At 48.7% G+C, this 18,343-nt stretch overlaps 5 protein-coding genes across 12 annotated transcripts; 3 read left to right on the forward strand and 2 right to left on the reverse strand.

The window, feature by feature from the left end:
• The first annotated feature begins 4 nt into the window (after positions 1-4).
• LOC6549284 (nucleoside diphosphate-linked moiety X motif 19) lies at positions 5-1,553 on the forward strand. 2 transcript variants are annotated; one of them, XM_026979922.1, is made up of 3 exons: positions 5-87; positions 213-442; positions 508-1,553. In XM_026979922.1, exons 2-3 carry the CDS (start codon positions 353-355, stop codon positions 1,501-1,503), a joined length of 1,086 nt encoding a protein of 361 aa, XP_026835723.1. In that variant the 5' UTR covers positions 5-87; positions 213-352; the 3' UTR covers positions 1,504-1,553. The 2 variants fall into 2 exon arrangements, with proteins under 2 accessions (XP_026835723.1, XP_001974246.1); XM_001974210.3 differs by lacking the exon at positions 5-87 and having other exon boundaries at positions 193-442.
• On the reverse strand, positions 1,449-2,909 carry LOC6549283 (cytoplasmic tRNA 2-thiolation protein 2). Of its 2 annotated transcripts, XM_026979921.1 has the most exons (2): positions 1,564-2,909; positions 1,449-1,488 (listed from the first exon to the last, which is right to left on the reverse strand). In XM_026979921.1, the coding sequence occupies exons 1-2, from the start codon at positions 2,762-2,764 to the stop codon at positions 1,478-1,480; spliced, it is 1,212 nt and encodes a 403-aa protein (XP_026835722.1). In that variant the 5' UTR covers positions 2,765-2,909; the 3' UTR covers positions 1,449-1,477. The 2 variants fall into 2 exon arrangements, with proteins under 2 accessions (XP_026835722.1, XP_001974245.1); XM_001974209.3 differs by lacking the exon at positions 1,449-1,488 and having other exon boundaries at positions 1,521-2,909.
• A 35-nt stretch (positions 2,910-2,944) lies between these two features.
• LOC6549282 (zinc finger protein swm) lies at positions 2,945-7,846 on the forward strand. 2 transcript variants are annotated; one of them, XM_001974208.3, is made up of 6 exons: positions 2,945-3,237; positions 3,549-3,831; positions 3,893-4,358; positions 4,419-6,728; positions 6,829-6,957; positions 7,022-7,846. In XM_001974208.3, the coding sequence occupies exons 2-6, from the start codon at positions 3,773-3,775 to the stop codon at positions 7,244-7,246; spliced, it is 3,189 nt and encodes a 1,062-aa protein (XP_001974244.1). In that variant the 5' UTR covers positions 2,945-3,237; positions 3,549-3,772; the 3' UTR covers positions 7,247-7,846. The 2 variants fall into 2 exon arrangements, with proteins under 2 accessions (XP_001974244.1, XP_026835721.1); XM_026979920.1 differs by lacking the exon at positions 2,945-3,237 and having other exon boundaries at positions 3,264-3,831.
• A 178-nt stretch (positions 7,847-8,024) lies between these two features.
• On the forward strand, positions 8,025-12,351 carry LOC26526813 (DNA topoisomerase 3-alpha). The gene is made up of 4 exons (XM_015157372.2): positions 8,025-8,249; positions 8,311-8,944; positions 8,997-9,458; positions 9,517-12,351. The coding sequence occupies exons 1-4, from the start codon at positions 8,094-8,096 to the stop codon at positions 11,973-11,975; spliced, it is 3,711 nt and encodes a 1,236-aa protein (XP_015012858.1). The 5' UTR covers positions 8,025-8,093; the 3' UTR covers positions 11,976-12,351.
• A 40-nt stretch (positions 12,352-12,391) lies between these two features.
• Positions 12,392-18,267, reverse strand: LOC6549204 (rho guanine nucleotide exchange factor 18). 5 transcript variants are annotated; one of them, XM_026979862.1, is made up of 3 exons: positions 18,187-18,267; positions 16,934-17,711; positions 12,392-16,199 (listed from the first exon to the last, which is right to left on the reverse strand). In XM_026979862.1, the coding sequence occupies exons 2-3, from the start codon at positions 17,628-17,630 to the stop codon at positions 12,970-12,972; spliced, it is 3,927 nt and encodes a 1,308-aa protein (XP_026835663.1). In that variant the 5' UTR covers positions 17,631-17,711; positions 18,187-18,267; the 3' UTR covers positions 12,392-12,969. The 5 variants fall into 5 exon arrangements, with proteins under 5 accessions (XP_026835663.1, XP_026835665.1, XP_026835664.1 ...); XM_026979864.1 differs by having other exon boundaries at positions 16,934-17,707; positions 18,187-18,264; XM_026979863.1 differs by having other exon boundaries at positions 17,852-18,258.
• Positions 18,268-18,343: the final 76 nt, after the last annotated feature.

Here is an 18,343-nt window from a genome sequence, read left to right on the forward strand (position 1 = left end):
ACCTGTTGAAAGTAAAGCGGTGGGGTATAATGTTTCATCTGAAATTCATTTAAATTTATCATTGTGTTGAGCATATAAAATGTTATGGTAAAGTCCCAGTAAACCATTACAAGATTTATAGAAACTGCAGTTTTATTTAAAGGTTTATTTATATGAGCACTTTTTTTATTTACTGAAATCAATTAAATATTTAATGTTCCTAATTAATTCAGGGGTATCTCAGGTTCGAGTCTGTTAACTAATGCGTTAAACATTAACAACAACAAGAGCAACAGCTCTTATAGCTTTGAAACTTAAGATCAAAGGTTTGAAAAATTGGATCGCGGAATTAAATGGGCCTGGACTTTTAACTATGACAAATACTAAAACTGGAACTTATAGACCTTCGGCTAGCCTAATAATAGCCGCCAAGGAGGATTCCTTAGAGGATTACGACTACAGAGTATGTTAAGAGTATAGATACATATAAGTTACAACCATATGCTGAATGCCTGCTTTTTTCTAAAGTTATTATTGATCAAACGAACTGAAGGAACTTCCTATGCTTTGAACCATTGTGTCTTTCCTGGCGGCGTCTTCGATCCCAAAGAGGATCAATCTGCAAAATGGATAACTTTTTTTAAATCCTTTGGTGTGACCGATGAACAATTAAAAATGAGTATCCACAATCAGGATTCGCCAAGGCCGGAGTTTCTGTCCGGAGGGGACCATTTTTCAAAGGACATTGCACTGCGACTGACTGCGCTCAGGGAAACCTTTGAAGAGGTGGGCATCTTGATTTGCACCGATCAGGATCACTTACAAAAATGGGATTCTAAATCAGGTCATCCTAGGACCTTGCTTCTCGAGCCAAGCGAACGCTCCGAATGGCAACATCGGGTTCACAATGATGCCTCGCAATTCCTTGAACTCTTCAGGCATCATAAAGTCATACCCAATATCTGGGCTCTTCTGGAATTTTCCATTTGGAGGACAGCAGCCACTGCCAATCGGAAATATGACACTGTTTATTATATCACCATGTTGGATGATTGCACCAAGAATATAAATCTGCTTTTGGAATCGCACGAGGTGGCTTCATCCCACTGGATGAGTCCGACCGAGGCATGGTCAAGCTCCCAAAAAGGCATAATTTGGCTCCCGTTCATGCTGCTCTATGACATCGCTCGTCTGATGAACTTATGTAGTCTTAAGGAGCTCCTCAATTTTTCCCGCCAAAGGAGCTACAAAGGAAGCACAATGGTGCAGCCCGTTTACTATCGCTGCGATGATTGCATGTTTGGAGTACTTCCTGGTGATGAACTCTATCCTAAGGAGCCAGGCGCTTGTACGCAGACAATTGTCTTGTCGGGGTCGGTGGACACCATTCATCAAAAGACCAAGCAATACAATCGCTATATCGTATACGACTTCCACAAAGTCGTACTGGCCTCTAATGTACCGCCACGCGATGGACATCTGCCACTGCATCCACTCGTCAGTAACAAGCTAGCCAAGTTGTAGTAATATAATATAGTATGAATAAAAAATATATATATTTTCTTTTGAGCTACAACAAGTTACCGCTTTCCAACTCGGCCTGTATGGCGCGGCAAGCGTGACACAGCCCATCCTGCATCTCCAGTCGCTTCTTGGCCAAGCTCTCGAGATCTTGTCCGTTTTTGTACAGACTCACGCCGGCCTCTGAAACAGATCTGGAGTACTCGATTGCCAACAGAGTGTCGGATAGTTCGGAGTCCAGCGCAGATTGACAGTGAACACAAGTGGCCTGCTCTGGATCGGAATTGACAGCTATTTTGTCACCCGTTCGGAACACGGTGGATACTGTGGAGGCGTAGTTATGCTGCAGATTGGCCACAAAGGCTGATGTAAGGTTCTGTAAGCTGGCAGTAGGTCCACGCTCCATACCATAATGTGAGCCGCTTTGGAAAAGTGGCTTCAGTCGCTGTGCATGTATGTAAAATTGAATCTCCTGCTCGCTTAGGTCCTTCAGGGGTCGCAGCAGCTTAACATCTCCAGACAGCCGATCGTCGAGGAGAGCCACATCCAAAGCGGCACTGGCGCCACGACCTAGCGCTATTGCAGTCAGCAGCTGGGTTGCTAAGTCCACACTTATGTTAGGTTCAAAGACGTGAGTACATTGCAGACTCTGGGCCACCGAACAGATCAGGTTCTTGCGCTGTTGCTGAAGGTAATCCTGGCGAGCTGTCAGACTCTGCAGTTTCTGGAGCTTGTGAATAAGCTCGTTGTTTGCCTTGAGGGAAGGACTGTAATCCTTGATCCGCTGCAAGGAGCACCCTTGTCCCAGTTCAATCACATAGAAATCGAAGGGCGCGTATTGTACCGATAAGCTCAGAAGAGCTTCCAAATCTACAGGATCGCGGTCTTGCACTTGCTGCTCCTCCACGTAGACCACACGTGCATTGCAATGGAGTCTTTTAAATTGGTTCTGTGTTTGTGCAAAGTGTAACATGTCGAGCAGCACGAGCGATTTCGCAGAGCCGTCCAGGACAAGGAGCACCTCTGCGTTTCTTGGCAGAATCTTGGCTGCTCCCAGAGCTGCCCGGAACTTGTGCCTCGCGTACGTCAAAAAGCATTCCCGGCACTCCGCTGCCCGGAAGTTAAGTTTGTAGAGCTCGCCGGAGTTTACATCGCATTTGCTGCAATTTCCGGGACTAAGGACGATTCCCAATGGTAGGGCTTCTACGACCATGGCATGGGCGGCGCCCTCGTCTCCAAAGTCATCTTCACCAATGCTGCACATGGCAATAATTTACGTCTAATACACAACAAAAAGAATTTCGTAGATAAACGAAATTACCAGGGTTGAAAGCGGTTTGAAATGTATTGAGACAAATTAGCCGAATTCTAGCTAAATTCCGAACCTTTATAGGGTGTATAAATAAGCCAGTATGCCCACGTTTTCTTATCGCATAAATCCAAAATAATTTATAAAATTAATTTCTTGAGCAGCAGCACAAACACTAAACATATTCAATTTACATTTCTTATATTCTCGTTCTTTAGCTGTATAAATAATAGCCGATAGCTGTCAGCACTATTTCGAGGGCATTTGGTAAGGCTATCGATATTCATTGAAAAATATCGACTACGCAGCCTAGACTCGTCAAAAGCAACCTTGCAACAGGAAAAGTGCAGTGAAAATTACAAAAAATAGCTGTTTAAACTACAATTTGTTGTACAAATCATATAATTAAGATATATTTAAGGCTTGAGGTACGTGACTTTGGAGTTTGTGTTGAAAAAAGGTTTCTAAAAACCCAAGAAATTTGGGCGCAAAAAACTGGGTGCTTCTAATAAGTATGTATGTGAGTGGTGCGTGCCTGTGTGTTTGTACGTGCTGTGTGGCTGTGTGTGTGCGTCGTGCTCGTACGCAAGCAAAAAGTATCGGGTAGCAAAATCGAGAAACTTTCTTATTGACGATAGCAGAGGTGGAAGAAGAAGCAGCTGCTCAGCGCTTACATTTAATTGAAAGAGAAGGAAAAAGTTCAGCAAAAAGTGAAATAAACGCTGAAATCCAATTTCAGAGATTAAAAGCAGAAGCAAAGACGGCAACAGGAAGTTAGAAGTTCACCCAAATTGCCGCAGCATAGTCGCCCGAGCGACAGAGGTCAACTTAAAAATAATTTTTCGGGCGTGTGTGCCCCCCGAGCACGATTAACCCCCCACCCAGATTAGCGCAGACCAACGCAAGAAGCCCCCAACCAACAAACAAAAACAACAGCAACCAGTAGGAACAACCCGCCTTAGCATGATTCTGGAGAATTCGGACAAGCTCAAGGATTGGCTGAGCGTGGTTCTGGAGCCACTGTAAGTCCTTGCAAGCCGCTCTTTCATAGCTGAACCTTTTCATAACCCTCCCCACTTATAGCTGCGATGCGGACTCCTCGGCCTTGGCGCGCTATGTCATCGCGCTGCTTAAGAAGGACAAATCGGATAAAGACCTCAAGCGGATCATGATCGAGCAGCTTGATGTTTTCCTGTCCGAGGAAACGACGCGTTTCGTGGAACGCCTCTTCGATGCCATTGCCAGCGAGGAATACCTGACTGTCCCTACCGCGCCCCTAATAACGGCCTCCAGTGCATCCACCGCTGAGCTGGAACTCGACCAGGAACTGGCCCTGGCCATTGATGGGGCCCAGGACGACATCGAAGCGGTGTTGGCTGCTGATTCCCCTCCACCGCCTCCTAAAGATAATGTGATACACCCCGATAGCAATCAGGTCAAGTTGGAGCAGGCCAGTCAAGATGCCAAGGAAGCCGAGGCCCTAGCCCTTATCAGCCAGGAAGCCGGTATTGCCATGCACGCCTCTACAGATGCCAAGCCATCCTTCGATGTAAGTTTTTGTGGACTTTTCGTCGTAGCCTTTTGTTAATATATTCAATTTAACCAACAGCACAAAACCAAAGACTCCCACAATCAACAGTCCGCCTCCAATTACCAACACCATCATGTGCGCAGTGCCAGCCCACCGGGTAGAAGCAGCGCCGTGAGCGGTAGTGGAGGAGGTGGTCCCGGCGGAGCAGGTCTTGCGGCGGGTTATGCCGACAAGGAAAACCAGCCGCGCGACAGTCGACGGCGACGTGCCTCCCTGCGATCTCGTTCCCGCTCCCGTTCGCGGTCTAACGAGCGCACTTTTCGGCGGTCCAGATCACGCGACCGACGGGTGAATGAACGCGAGAAAACTCAACGCCAGTTCCGCAACAAATCTCCGCCAGGCTCTCAGACCGACAATCGCCATCATGGCCGGCGCAACTTTGATCGCCGACGCATCGGAGGTATCGCAGATGATCGTCCTCGATTTGGCAACAATAAGAGCCGGCGCTCTCACAGTCGGTCAATGTCACCGGAACGAAACGCACGGCGCAACCAGAACTCCCCGGACCGAGTACAAACAGCCCAAGCTAACCAAACTCCCGCTCCAGTGGCGGCGCCACTCCCCGTCCAGCATCCGGCTTCACATCCTCGTCAGCGATGCCGGGACTTTGACGAGAAGGGTTACTGTGTCAGGGGTGAAACATGTCCCTGGGACCACGGCATCAATCCGGTCGTGTTCGAGGGTATCAACAACTCGGCCCTCATGATGTCAATGCGTGAGTACAATCCGGATGCGCCCGAAATATGGGCGAGGGGCGGAGGTCCGCCACCAGGAGCTGGTCAGGGACCAGTGCCTCCGCCATCGCAACCGGGACAGACCACCATTAACCCCTTCAGCGGTAATGTGCGACCAAACACGCTGATGAGTGGTTCTGGGCCCAATCCGATGGGCGTTCCCAATCCCGCTGACTATGCGCGCAATCCAGGCGCTCCTCCGCAGGCTGCCATGATGCCATTTCCGTTCAATCCCACTGCGGTAACCACTCCGTTGCAGCGCCAACTGATACCTATTCCCGTGGTTGATGGCGCTCCCACGGGTGGAGTTGCTGAGGTTGGTAAGCGACGTTTCGAACTGGAGGACACAGTGGCCATTGCCGATGTGCCCACAAAGCGAAAGGTGCCGATCAACAGTCGTCTAGGCCCGCGGGTCAATCCCAATATGCAGCAACATAACAGTTCGCTGGAGCTAAGAAAAGTACCACGCGGACTAAACACCATCGCCCATTTGAACAACCACTTTGCGAAGTTCGGCAAGATTGTTAACATTCAGGTTTCGTACGAAGGCGATCCAGAGGCAGCTATTGTGACTTTCTCCACACATGCTGAAGCAAATGTGGCCTACAGGAGCACGGAGGCGGTGCTAAACAATCGATTTATTAAGGTCTTCTGGCACAATGACAGCAGTGGAGCGGATGTGGGCCAGATGAACCAGATGGGTGGTGGTGGAGGAAGCGGTGGGCGGAAGAACGCCAGCCAGTACCATCTGCATAACGTTCCGGCAGTGCCAACACCCAATGCTGATAGTGCGAAGATCAGCAATGCCAATCCTCTGACTGAGGCGGGAACTGGTAACATTGGCACTCCTGCGTCAGAACAAGCCAACACAGCGGCTCCGGCATCAATGCGTCTCAAGCTAAATACAACGACAGCTGGCGGCTCAGCAGGAGGAGCAGCTGGTTCGGGAGCACCGGGATCAGGTCGTCCCTTGAACCCCGCTGCCAATGCTGCTAGCATACGCAAGAAACAGGAGGAGCAGCAGAAAGCAGTTCACCAATTGGCTAACGGCCTGCGCAAACGCAAACAAGAATTGCTCCAGAGCTATATGAAGCAGATGAAGACTGCTCTGGAATTGGTGGAGCGAATGGACCAGCAGGATCCCCAGAGGGCCCCTACTCTGCAGACAATAAAGGTGCTGCAAATGACTATCGACAAACTACGAAAAGAAATCCAGGCTGACCAAGATCAGCTGCAAGCGCAAATCCAGCAACAACAGCAGCAGCAACAACCCCCCGTCAAGAAGACCAAGGAACAGCAAAAGAAGGAATTGCTTGATATGGAGCTTGAGCTAATAGCCCAGCAACAGGAGGGCAACGACACTACAGCCATACAGAAGCGATTGGAGGAGTTACAACGCAATCTAGGTGTTGGCCCAGCTGCGAATAACAAGTCTCCTCACTATGCAGCTGCTTCCGGGGCACCTGGTGGCGGTGCAGGACGCAAGCGTCCGAATCTGCCGGAGGGACCCACGCGCGTCGATAGGCGACCAAAGGCTATTGTGGTCACTGGCTTTGCGGCCGAAGAGGCAGACTTTGTCCTGGGGCACTTTAAGGTAAGTTTTGTGCTGCGTTCTTAAAATGAGATTAATTGAGGTTTCTGATTTTGGGTTGCAATGAACATGAACTAACAGTATTTCGGGTGTCTTTTCACAGAACTTTGGCGAGATTTCTAAGCATGATGTAGACCGTGAGATTCCACAGTTAATACTCTCATACGCAACCCGTCTCAATGCCGAACAGGCTGTGCTCCGGGGCAAAATGTACAAAGACAAGCGCCTGCAGGTGAGTGAATGACAAATGCTGCTGTGCGAATACGGCAGTATATTAACTCTTTATGCAACCATAGATTTCGTGGGCTCCCGTGGTAACACCCGCACCAGCTCCAATGGCCGCCCCTGCTGAGAAGTCCGCTGCACAAGGTGCCATGGCCGTTAGCCTAGAGAACCCCAAACAATTAATTCAGTCCGTCAGTGAGAGCGAGAGTCTGTTAGGCAGTGACACGCTGCCGGAGCTGCGCCTGGAGGATGAGGAGGAGGACGAGGAATCTGAGGATCGATCTTGGCGTCGTTGATGCATCGCCCTGCGCTGCTGAGGCGGCCGGGAAAGCTCCGTGTGGCTCACAAGTGTTAGGAAACCCTTAACATGTATTTGTTGTTATTCTATATCTAACTGCTAAGTGTGTGGCAGTGCTGAGAATGAAAGAGCACTTTGCACACTTCAATTAAACGCTCTAAATATTACTAATATTTTACTGAACATAAGTTATAAATCGCCTAAAAATACGAATGAGTTTAGCTAAGCCTAAGTCCATAATAACAACACTGAAACTACAACTTCAACAGCGAAATGCAACCAAACTCCAAGGCTCGATGCGAAATAGCGCGAGACAAACCATTGGTTAAAGATCGTGAACTACCTTTGTATTTACACATTTTTCACTCTATCCTTTTCTTATATACAAATATATATACGCAGATATATAATTGTTAAGATTTTATGTTGAGTTAAAACGATAAAACACTAAAAGAACAAAAAAATTGCAAAGAAAAAATCCCCAAAAACAAGCGCAATGAAAGTCAAAAAAAGAAAAAAATCATAGCAACGTGAATGCTAAACAGCAAGTTATATAGAGAGATATAATAAATAAAATAGTTTCGTATTTCAGGAGAAATAATGTCTATTATTGCTTAAAGGGTGGCAATCATACTTACAGATTTAAAAGGTTTTTTGATTGTGGGCGTTACTGCTATTTTCATTAGTTTCAAAAGGCGCGCCACTTCGCTGTTACTAGCTGGAAAACAGCAGGGCTGCCAGGAAATCGATGACTGAACAAAGAACATCGATAAGCTCATCGATATTTTTACTCATCATATGGCGCGATCAAAAGTTTGGTTTTACTTTAATGCGCATTTATTTGAATGAAAGCTGTCCTAACATGTTTTCGCCCTGTCTTCGCCTCGCATAGAAGATTCTGCGCTAGTCCCGACCAAGCAATGAAGTACCTGAACGTGGCGGAGAAGAACGACGCCGCTAAAACTATTGCCGGCTTGCTGTCCAACGGCGCAGCACGAAGGGTATGTAATTTAGTGGGCATTGTGGTATATAAACACAACTTATTTGCTTCCCTGCCCACAGCGCGAAGGCTACTCGGTGTACAACAAGGTCTTCGACTTCGAGGCCCCTGTGCGCGGACAGAATGCCAAAATGGTTATGACCTCCGTATCCGGCCACCTGATGCAGCTGGCATTCCAGGTGTCGTACAAAAATTGGAAAACGGTGGATCCGCGCTCTTTATTCGACGCGCCGGTGAAGAAGGGCGTGAGCTCAGATTATGAACCCATCAAAAGGACCTTGGAGCGCGAGGTCCGCGGTTGTCAGGGATTGATTGTCTGGACGGATTGCGATCGCGAGGGCGAGAACATTGGCTACGAGATAATCGATGTGTGTCGCGCTATCAAACCTAATATTCCGGTTTATCGTGCCACTTTCTCGGAGATTACTTCTGTGGCGGTGCGTCGGGCCTTGCAGCAACTGGGTCAGCCGGACAAAAGGCAGAGCGATGCAGTGGATGTGCGCACGGAACTGGATTTGCGAACTGGTGCCGCCATCACACGATTTCAGACAATGCGCCTACAACGTCTGTTCCCCGAAAAGATAGCGGATAAGCTCATTTCTTATGGAAGTTGCCAAATTCCCACTCTGGGATTCGTCGCCGAGCGGTACAAAGAGATTGAGGCGTTTGTATCCGAGCCATTTTGGAAGATTAAGGGTAGGAGGACAATAAGTAGGACATTGGAAAGCAATTAATACTATATTTTTAGTTCTGCACACAATTGATGACTTGACGGTGGAGTTTAATTGGTCCCGAAACCGACTCTTTGATAAGGAAGCTTGTGAAAACTATCTGCTCCTATGCCTGGCTGAGCCGGATCCCAGAGCGCTCGTGGAGAGCGTAACCGTTAAGCCCAAACACAAATGGCGACCCACTCCGCTGGATACAGTGGAAATGGAAAAGCTTGGCTCCAGGAAACTCAAGCTATCTGCGAAGGAGACGATGACCATCGCCGAAAAACTATATAGCAAGGGTTTCATCAGCTATCCCCGTACGGAAACCAACCAGTTCTCCAAGGAGTTCGCTCTAGCCCCACTAGTTGAAATGCAAACGAGTCACAGCGACTGGGGAGCATTTGCCCAACGGGTGATGGAGTGGGGACCAAATCCTCGAAACGGTAACAAGTCGGATCAGGCGCATCCTCCCATTCATCCCACCAAGTTTGCAGAAAGTAAGCGAATTTGTATTTAAATCTTTTGCCCAATGCAACAAACAGATTTCTTCTAAAGACCTGCAGGGAAACGAGGCGCGAGTGTACGAACTGGTCGTCCGGCACTTCCTCGCCTGCGTCAGCAAAGATGCCGTCGGTTCCGAAACCCTTGTCCACATCGACATTGCCGGTGAGAAGTTCACTGCCAATGGTCTGGTTATCCACGAGCGAAACTACCTGGATGTTTATGTTTATGACAAGTGGAGTGCCAAACAGATCCATCACTATGAAAACGGGCAGCGCTTTGAGCCCACGGAAGTGTCGCTCCACGAAGGTGCCACCACAGCCCCGCCTCTGCTGACTGAAGCGGATCTGATTGCACTTATGGAAAAACATGGGATTGGTACAGATGCCACGCATGCTGAGCACATAAATACGATCAAGGAACGCGGCTACATTGGGGTGCTGGACAAGGGCTTTTTGGTACCTGGAGTTATAGGAATGGGATTATATGAGGGATACAATGCCATGGAATTGACTCTTGCCAAGCCACAACTTCGTGCTGAGTTTGAATCGGACCTGAAACTAATTTGCCAGGGGCAGAAAGATCCCAAGGTGGTCCTGACAGAACAGATCGCCAAGTACAAACAGTCCTACCAGCAGATTACCGATAAGATTACCGCCATGGACGCTAAAATATCGGCTCGCATCAATGAGACACCAGCGGCGAGTTCTTCGGGTCAGGAAGGAGCCGATGGAGGTGGTCCAAGTCAAGGCCTTATGCAAACGATCTTCCAGTGCCCAAAGTGCAATGAGGCTCCTCTGGCACTAAAGCCGAGAAAGAACCAGCAGGGCTGGTATATTGGCTGCAATAACTTTCCCGACTGTAAAAACGTAGTCTGGCTTCCGACAGAGTGTAAGGACGTTTCCGTGCTAGACGAGTGCTGTCCCACCTGTGGCGATGGATACAGGATGCTCAAGTTCCGCCTGAGTACGCCATACTATCGCGGGGTTTTCAATACGCCTCACGGTTGGTACAAGACCTGCTTGCCCTGCGATAATCTCTTTCGCACCACGTTCAACATTAATTTGGATTCGGTCAAGAAAGTGGGAGGCATAGTGGGTGAGGTGCGAGGTGGAGGATGGGGTCCGGGACCAGGACCTGGAGGCGGCGGCGGTGGCTCTGGCGGTGGAGGCGGCTCTGGAGGATGGGGCAGCGGACCAAGTTTGGGCGGGGGAGGCCATACCTCTGGATCCGGAAATAGTCGCGGGAACCCTACATCAGGAAGAGGAAAGAAACCTAGCAGCGAATCTAAAAAACAAGCTACTAAAAAGCCTCCAAGTGAGCCAAAGCCGAAAAAGACGAAAGAGCCGAAAACAACTGCCAACAAAAATGAAACCGGCAAGTCGTCTGGCAGCATACGCAGCTACTTTACAAATGCAGCGACTACAAATTCCTCCACCAATGAACTAGATGAATTTTTCGATAGTAACGATGGTTTTGAGGACGCCATGTTGGCTGCTGCTGAATCTGTGGAATCAAATACAAGCCAGCCCAAAACCATCAGTATGGTTCCTCTGGATGACGACATTGCCGCCGCGTTTGCCGCGGACGATGATGCTGAATTTGAGGCGTTGGTCAACGGCGCAACCGTGCAGGCTAATTCCAATATGGACCAGCACCTGGACAGGAGCCTCTCGGAATGGGTACAGGAGCAGGACAAAGCGGACGACATGCCAGTGCTTTGGGGAACTCGGGAGCGAGCGTCGTTCAGTACTGCTGCTCCCACTCCTCCTCCAAAACCAGCAGCTAAACGACCGAGATGGGACAGTGTCGAATGGGATACCACACCACCCGCTTCGGCTCCTGAAACAGGAACAGTGCTGTGTACTGGATGTCAGCAGCCAGCTCGCCAGAACACTGTTCGCAGGAATGGTCCCAATCTAGGCAGGAAGTTCTACAAGTGTCCCAAACCGGATGAATGCAACTTCTTTCAGTGGGCTGATGAACCATCGTCGTCCGTCAAAGGCAAGAATTCCTCTGGCAGTGCTCAATCAAGCACCACCTCCTGGGGCTCCAATCGAGTGGCTACACTACCTAGCATTCAGCAGAGCTACTCACAGCGTGGCCAATCATCTATACGATCAAACTCCAGTAGTACGGTCACCATTACTAAAACGAAAACTAAACAGCAGGAGAGGAATACCACGACTCCAGTCGACGGAGAGGATGTGAAGTGCAACTGTGGGAAGTTGGCTAGCAAGCTGACTGTCCGAAGAGACGGGCCAAATCAGGGTAGACCCTTTTATGCCTGTCCCACGCGGGAAGAGTCATGCGGTTTCTTCAAATGGGGAGATGAGGACCAAGGCCAAAGTGCTGGCAGCACCTCTTGGGGATCGGCTAATCGGAATCCTTCTGGACGCAGTCAGCCCACAGCTTCTACGTCTGATGGTCAAAAGACGAGACGATGTGGTCTTTGTCGCAAGGAGGGCCACGTCAGAACCAAGTGCCCACGCAAGAATGACTTTGATATGTAGTCGAGGAACATGTAAATTGCCTCAGAACGGATAAGGGAAGATGTAATTGTGTGTACATTGTATAAAGGGAAAATATAAAATTGTTTTTTATTATTTATAATTTATTATTAACTATGGAAAGCCTTTCTATTCTATAGGATAGGAATTTAAGCCAACAGCTAGGAAAAGACTTGTTTCTAGATTTTATAAATATTAAACATTTATTGGAGCGAGCTTCGTTTATTGCATAGATGAGAAGGTTTAGGACCAGTTCTGAGTCTCCGTCTCCTCTCAACACATAAACACTTATAGCGAGGATTGGAAAGGTAAAGTACAGAGTTATTTAACTTATATACAAAGTTCATAACGTCATTAGAGAGCACATTGAAAATCGAAGATGCTCGTAAAGCGGTTTAAAAGATAATAAAGTTGGGCAATCTCGATGAAATGTCATTCCTTGTGGTTATATATATTTATATATAAACATATATTCTCCTAATTCTAATTTGGATAAACGCTTTTACATTGCATTTTCGTTTTGGGTATATAATAAATATTGAATAGGTTTCCTTATTGGAAGAAGTAAAATTCGTTAGAAAACACTCACACTTATTGTAATTATTCTTTTGTCCGAGTTAAAATTGCTTTAAAAAATATATAAATAATGGTTAATAAATAATTTGTTAACTGAATTACTGAACAGTTTGAGATTCATTGGATTGATAGCGAGTCCGTTAGAAATACCATTAAGTACAGTACGTTTGTTTAAATTAAAGAAAACATTTGCGATGCTGAGCCTAAAATGGGCAGTATTAAATATAAATTGTATGGATATGGATTTTGGAATGGTATAGGTACAGTCAACAGGTATGGAAGTACATTTCCAGTTCCTCTCAATGCCCAAGATCAGATCAGGTTTCCGATTTTGTTTTTAAGAAGGGTTTTATATCGATCGGAATGAAACTGGTTTCAAAGGATTTAACATTTAGATTTCGACTTCCGGCGTGAACTGGCGTCAGAAGTAGATCTCCTCTTCCTCGGGCTTCGCTCGAGGAGCTGTGCCACTGGCCACAGCGATTCCTGCCGTTCTTGCAATTCCTGTGCGGCTGCTCGTCGGAGTTCGTGTATAATGGGCCACCGATTCCGCTCGGACTATGAGGTTCTGGGTGGGAGTTGCGGTAGTCGTTGCTTGCTGGATGATCGCCGGCGAGCTTCCCGTTCGCGAGTGTTGCGGCACAATTCCCGTCGTGGGCGTCGGCGTCGTTGTACAGTTCGAGGGCGTTGCTGTTCGCCGGTCAGCCAACTTAAGGGGAAACATCTGCTGCACACTGCCGGAGGAGATGTATGGTGTCGGAGATGCGCTATTAAAGCTGGCGGACTTGTCCACGCGGGAGCTGGAAGTGCCGCTGGACGAAAGCGAGGAGAGCTTCATGGGCAGTTTTTGCTTAACCAGAGTGGCGTTGGCTTTGGGTGCATTGTTAGCGCTGATCAAATTCACAGGCGGAGTCTTGCAGCTGGATGAGCCACTCAGCCATTTCTCCTTGCGTCGATCGAAGGTTCCGCCCACACTGGGCGTGCTGCTCCCCGTCCCACTAAATCCATTGTCTGTCTCGTGGCTGTCATCGAACAGCGCAGCAGGAGGAGGATGATTGTTGCTGACCGGAGGCAGGGGAGTGCTGGGCGACAGCAACAGCCCCTGACTGGACAGGAGCTCCATCTTCTTGTACAATTGTTCACGCTGCTGACGCACATCCTCCTGCTCGGCTTTGATCTGCTTCTGCAACTGCAGCTGTTGTGCCTGCATCTCGGCAAGTTCCTCCTGTTGCTGCTTCAGCTGACGCTGCCAGGCGGTCTTCTCCTCCTGCTGCTTGTCCTGCAGGTTGCGCAGCTCCTCCAACTGATCCTTGTGCGTGTAGGCACTCGGTCGAGGACTCTCCCTGTAAAGGGCCAGCTGGAGTTTCAGGTTATTGATGGTGGTCATCTGCTGGGAGATGATGCACAGCAGAGTCTGCAGATGGTGCGACACCTGTAGCACTGCATAGTTGTTCTCTAGCGGCTGCTCTGACACCGAGCTGGACCCGCTCTTTGGTTCTCGCTTCTCCTCTAATTCCTGAAGACGGGGTGTTAGCACTAGCTTGGAGGCCAGCTTCCCGCGCTTTTCGTCGAAGCCAGCAAAAGTTTCCGCCCGCTTTGGCAGAGTGGGCGAAGCGTACTGCTCACTCTGCTTTTCGCCCACGCTACTCAGAGTTCTTGGCACCGGCTGACCCGTGGCAGCCGAGTAAATTGTTGAAGCCAACTGGCTGATGTCCTGCACCGTGTTGAGTACTCTGCGCCACAATTCCGCCGTGTCACAGTCGGCACTAACGAGATCCTTGTATGAGCCAAAGGCCGCTAGGAAGTTGGCTGCGCTGCAATTGGAATTGGTGCCGGCCACATCTCCAAAGGGCTGCTGCTCCTTGAGCAAATTGAACTGAAGCATAAGTTTCTCCTCCAGCAGTAGCGCCTGTTCAATGTCCTTTTGTCGCATCTTCTCGATGATCTCCCTTTTGTTCACTCCGATTCGCAGTTTTTCCTCCGCCGTGAGATCCTCCGCCTCGATTATGTCCGTTGCAGGACAGTCAAGCACAGCCTGACGGATGGTTTGAATCCAAGTGTTCTTATCCTTTGGCGTCTGCACTTTCAACTCGTACATTTCTGGGAAATCCGGGTTGGAACTGATAATATATATTCCCCGGGACTCGGTGCCCGCCTTCTCGCGGATTAGCAATTTCTGGAGGGGAACCACTCCAGCCTTGTGCTCAGGCGTAAAGAACGAGTACTTGTTGTGACCCGAGTTCTCGCTAAGAAAGCACAAGCAGTCGGTGAGCACCACAACCAGGACAAGCTGCGTCTTAGCCCTGCCCTGCATGAGAGTGGCCAATCCATCGAATTTCAGACGACGTCGCGACTCCACACCAAGCTCAGATTTTCGGAAGGGCTTGTTTTTGTAAATAGCAAAGGATTTGGCATCTACGCGACCATAGATTTCCAACTGTCGTTCGCGCAGCTCCTTCTCCGCCACACACGCATCCACATCGACCAGGAGAGATTTGACCAGGTTGAGGGCATGCTGAAGCTTGTCTGTCTCCAACTTGTTATCCCTGGCGCTCTTCAGCAGCGGCTCGATGAGCAACGGATATTTGGTAAGGCGCTGGGTCACAAACAAGATGCATTCGGGGATGCCCTTCTTCTTCAGCAACGGATTCTGTAGACAGTGCTTGTACCACTCGGCGAAGCTCGGCTCGGTCAGACAGAGCTTAAACTGGTCCAAAGCGCTGCGATGGTTGGCGCAGAACTCTCCGTAGGCCAGTCGCAGGCATTGTGCCTGCTCCAACGAGAAGAAATCGAGCAATATGTCGGCAATGCTGTCCACCATGTGCTGCTCACGTTGCTTTAGTCGCAACTGACGCAGGAAGCAGGTGTGCAAATCCGTGAGCTGTTGTAGTCGCGGAAACATGCTGTTTAGGTTGAGTGATGGAAAGTGCCGCTCCAGACTCTCAACGAATACCTTCTGCATGACGATCAGTGTCTGGCAGTGGTGCTTCTCGGTCATAATGAACTCATAGATATGTTCCTGCCGCTTGATTTGCAGTTCCTTAAGCGTTTTGAGCAAATCCCTAGGCACGTTGGGTGTCCAGGAGTCGTGCTCCTTGAGAACGATGCCTAAAACAGGATCGGCTCCCAAATCCTGCGCTTCAATTGGAGCTTCGTTGAGAAACTGCAAATCGGAACGGATCAGAGGCTGATCCTCTGGGTTGCTAAAGGTGCTAGCATCCGGCACATCGTAGTAATCCTGACCGACGCCCATTTTCTTCACCTTGCACTCAAGGTGATGCTCCTTGATCTGTGCCAGTGTGATTGCAGCACCGCAAACGTCGCACGCGCTAAGGTGTCCTCCCACCAAGGATTTCGTTTTCGCCTTGGGCTTCTTTTTGCGGAAGAATATAGAACCGCGCTTGGGACGCTTCTCTACTGTGTCGTAGACCTCCTTCGCGTGGGCCCGCAACAGGCTTTGATTCTCATCCTCGCTGTCCGTCAGGTGGCGGGCGATCGCCTTGATATCCTCCTTGGCGATAATTGAGCTCGTCGATATGCTTTTCTGCAGCGGTATTCGGCTAATGATCTCCGTAGCCAGGCTTCGTTTGGCTGCAATCCTCTCAAAGTCACGGGCCAGCTCCGCCTCGTTTAGCGAGTGGGTCGAAATGCCTGCGAACGATCAGAGTTAGAGACTCGGTAAGTAATTACTAATCGCAAGGGGTTTCTGCTCGCTTTGGTCGGAGCCACCAATGCCAAAGCACTATAGGGGCTTCCAGATAACGGCTTTTGTGGAATTTCTTATCAAAATCAAAGCTAACTTGGTGATAGCCCCTACTCTTTGATTCAGTGGCATATTATTTTCAAGAATCTATTGGAAGAAGCTATTGACCCCTACTCACGACCCCGTTTTTCACGATCTCTTAAGGTCGATCATACTAATTAAAAATAATTTTATAATCGTTTTCTAGAACTCCGTAGTGGATTCGCGGTTCCCCGCAGCATTGACAAACATATTTTCAGTTTTAATAATTACTTTTTTACCTATTTAACTGTCGTAACAACAAACCCAGTAGGGATATAAAGATAAAGGCAGCTACAAAGCTTTTGAAATTACTTCATTCTTTCAAAGCAATATAACATTCCGCTTTTAATACGTATGCACTGGAAACTGACACTTGCAAAAGCAAGCAAAAGGCATTCCAAACTAAATTTTGATCACATTTTTGTAATGGATTATTTTTAAGTTTAGACCTGTACACTTTTTCTATATAATTGTATAATATTGGCATATTTACCTAATCTACAGTGCCAGTCTTGTTACAGGTATACAAATATCTGAACTACTATTGTATTGCACACTTATGGCTTTGCAAACCCACCCCGAAACCTTTGTGCATATCTACCTCCAGTGCTGTTCCTGGCCGACCTTCGCCGCTGCTCGGTGACGCGAATGGTTTCCTGCTCCTCGCTGTCCAGGCTGGATAGGCTTACGCTCTTGTTGGTGCAGTCGCCAGCGCCGCTGCCATCGTCCACGGTTGTCCAGGACTTCCGTCGGTCTGTGTGAAGAAACTGGCACTGCTGCGGTGCCGTGGACGACCACATGGCGTAGTTGGAGCCACCGGACGCGGGACCCGTGCCCGTCCCCGTGAGATCGGGCAGCGAGGTACTCAGTATAGCTGCGCTGAGCAGTCCATGATTGGCCAAGCTGCCGTCCTGCATGTGTTGGCTGGGCGAGGAGGAGTTCTTCATCTGGACGACCGTTTCGCGGATATTCTGCAGCTGGCTCAGGGTGTCCTCGAAAATGTTGTTGTACTTGGAAGCCAGGGCCGGACTGTGTGGCGTCACATTGATGGTGGGTATCATGTTGTTGTTGTTGATATTGTTGCTGGCAGGAGTGGATGCGGGTGGCGGAGCAACGGGGGCGCGCTCTGGAGCAGGAACAGGTGCGTTTATTACGGGTATGCAGTAGTTCTGGCTTTCGATGGACGCGCCTCGGATGGCAGAGCCACCATTGACCAACGCTTCCGAGGACTCGCTGCAGTTGGAGTTCAGAAAATCGGTGACCACATCATTGTCGCTGTCCTCGCCCGCGTTGTCCATAATAGGGTCTTCTGGGTTTTCTTTTCTTATTTTTGGGCCAATTTCCTGTTTTAGCGACTGTTCTATTTTGCAGCTGGCTGCCTAGAAAAAGAAAGTTTCAGTATTACAACGCACACACACTCAACCGCGACGGGCACAATATATGTGTGTACATACATATACACTTGTGTATGCACTTGCTCTTTGCTATTTATTGATTTTCCCGCCACCCCCGAAAACACCTTGTTGCGCGACGTAAATTGTTGCGCCTTTTGCGAAGGACGTCACTTGTCCTTGCACCAACAACAAACACAATAACAGCAGCCACACAACAGCAGTGTAGGCAACAACAGCAAGCAAAACGGCAGCTCAGCAGCAACAACAGCAGTGCGTTGGCGAGGGGAATGTGCAAGTTTTAAACGATATTTTTGATCGAAGGGTGCGCGAGCGGGGGGAATACTGGGCGCTGCACTTAACCGAAAACTAAATGGAATCTTAAGCTAGTGAGATTTTTTGCCAGCGTTTTAAAAATTTAAATGCGTTTCAAATTAGGGCTGGAACTAATATCTATGCTCACCCGATACTATCGCCTGCAGTCGGGCAGTGTGACCATGGCGGTACGCCTAACACTTAACAGCGAAGTTGTTAACATGTCCGCTGCTGAAAGAAGCGCCCAATCGTGACGATTAACAACACTACTTCACATTTGAATTGAAATTTCATCTTAAGTAACG

This window comes from Drosophila erecta, unplaced genomic scaffold, assembly GCF_003286155.1.
Source record: "Drosophila erecta strain 14021-0224.00,06,07 unplaced genomic scaffold, DereRS2 tig00000092-arrow-pilon, whole genome shotgun sequence".
Taxonomy (NCBI): Eukaryota; Metazoa; Arthropoda; class Insecta; order Diptera; family Drosophilidae; genus Drosophila; species Drosophila erecta.

Coding starts and splice junctions, on each gene's coding strand:
- LOC6549284 (XM_026979922.1), top strand. CDS start 353: ATGACAAATACTAAAACTGGAACTTATAGACCTTCGGCTAGCCTAATA. Junction 443..507: donor TAGAGGATTACGACTACAGA/GTATGTTAAGAG, acceptor TTTTTTCTAAAG/TTATTATTGATCAAACGAAC.
- LOC6549283 (XM_001974209.3), bottom strand. CDS start 2,764: ATGTGCAGCATTGGTGAAGATGACTTTGGAGACGAGGGCGCCGCCCAT.
- LOC6549282 (XM_001974208.3), top strand. CDS start 3,773: ATGATTCTGGAGAATTCGGACAAGCTCAAGGATTGGCTGAGCGTGGTT. Junction 6,729..6,828: donor TTGTCCTGGGGCACTTTAAG/GTAAGTTTTGTG, acceptor GTCTTTTCACAG/AACTTTGGCGAGATTTCTAA. Junction 6,958..7,021: donor ACAAAGACAAGCGCCTGCAG/GTGAGTGAATGA, acceptor ATGCAACCATAG/ATTTCGTGGGCTCCCGTGGT.
- LOC26526813 (XM_015157372.2), top strand. CDS start 8,094: ATGAAAGCTGTCCTAACATGTTTTCGCCCTGTCTTCGCCTCGCATAGA. Junction 8,945..8,996: donor GCCATTTTGGAAGATTAAGG/GTAGGAGGACAA, acceptor CTATATTTTTAG/TTCTGCACACAATTGATGAC. Junction 9,459..9,516: donor TCCCACCAAGTTTGCAGAAA/GTAAGCGAATTT, acceptor TTTCTTCTAAAG/ACCTGCAGGGAAACGAGGCG.
- LOC6549204 (XM_026979862.1), bottom strand. CDS start 17,630: ATGGACAACGCGGGCGAGGACAGCGACAATGATGTGGTCACCGATTTT. Junction 16,200..16,933: donor GGCCAGGAACAGCACTGGAG/GTAGATATGCAC, acceptor GATCGTTCGCAG/GCATTTCGACCCACTCGCTA.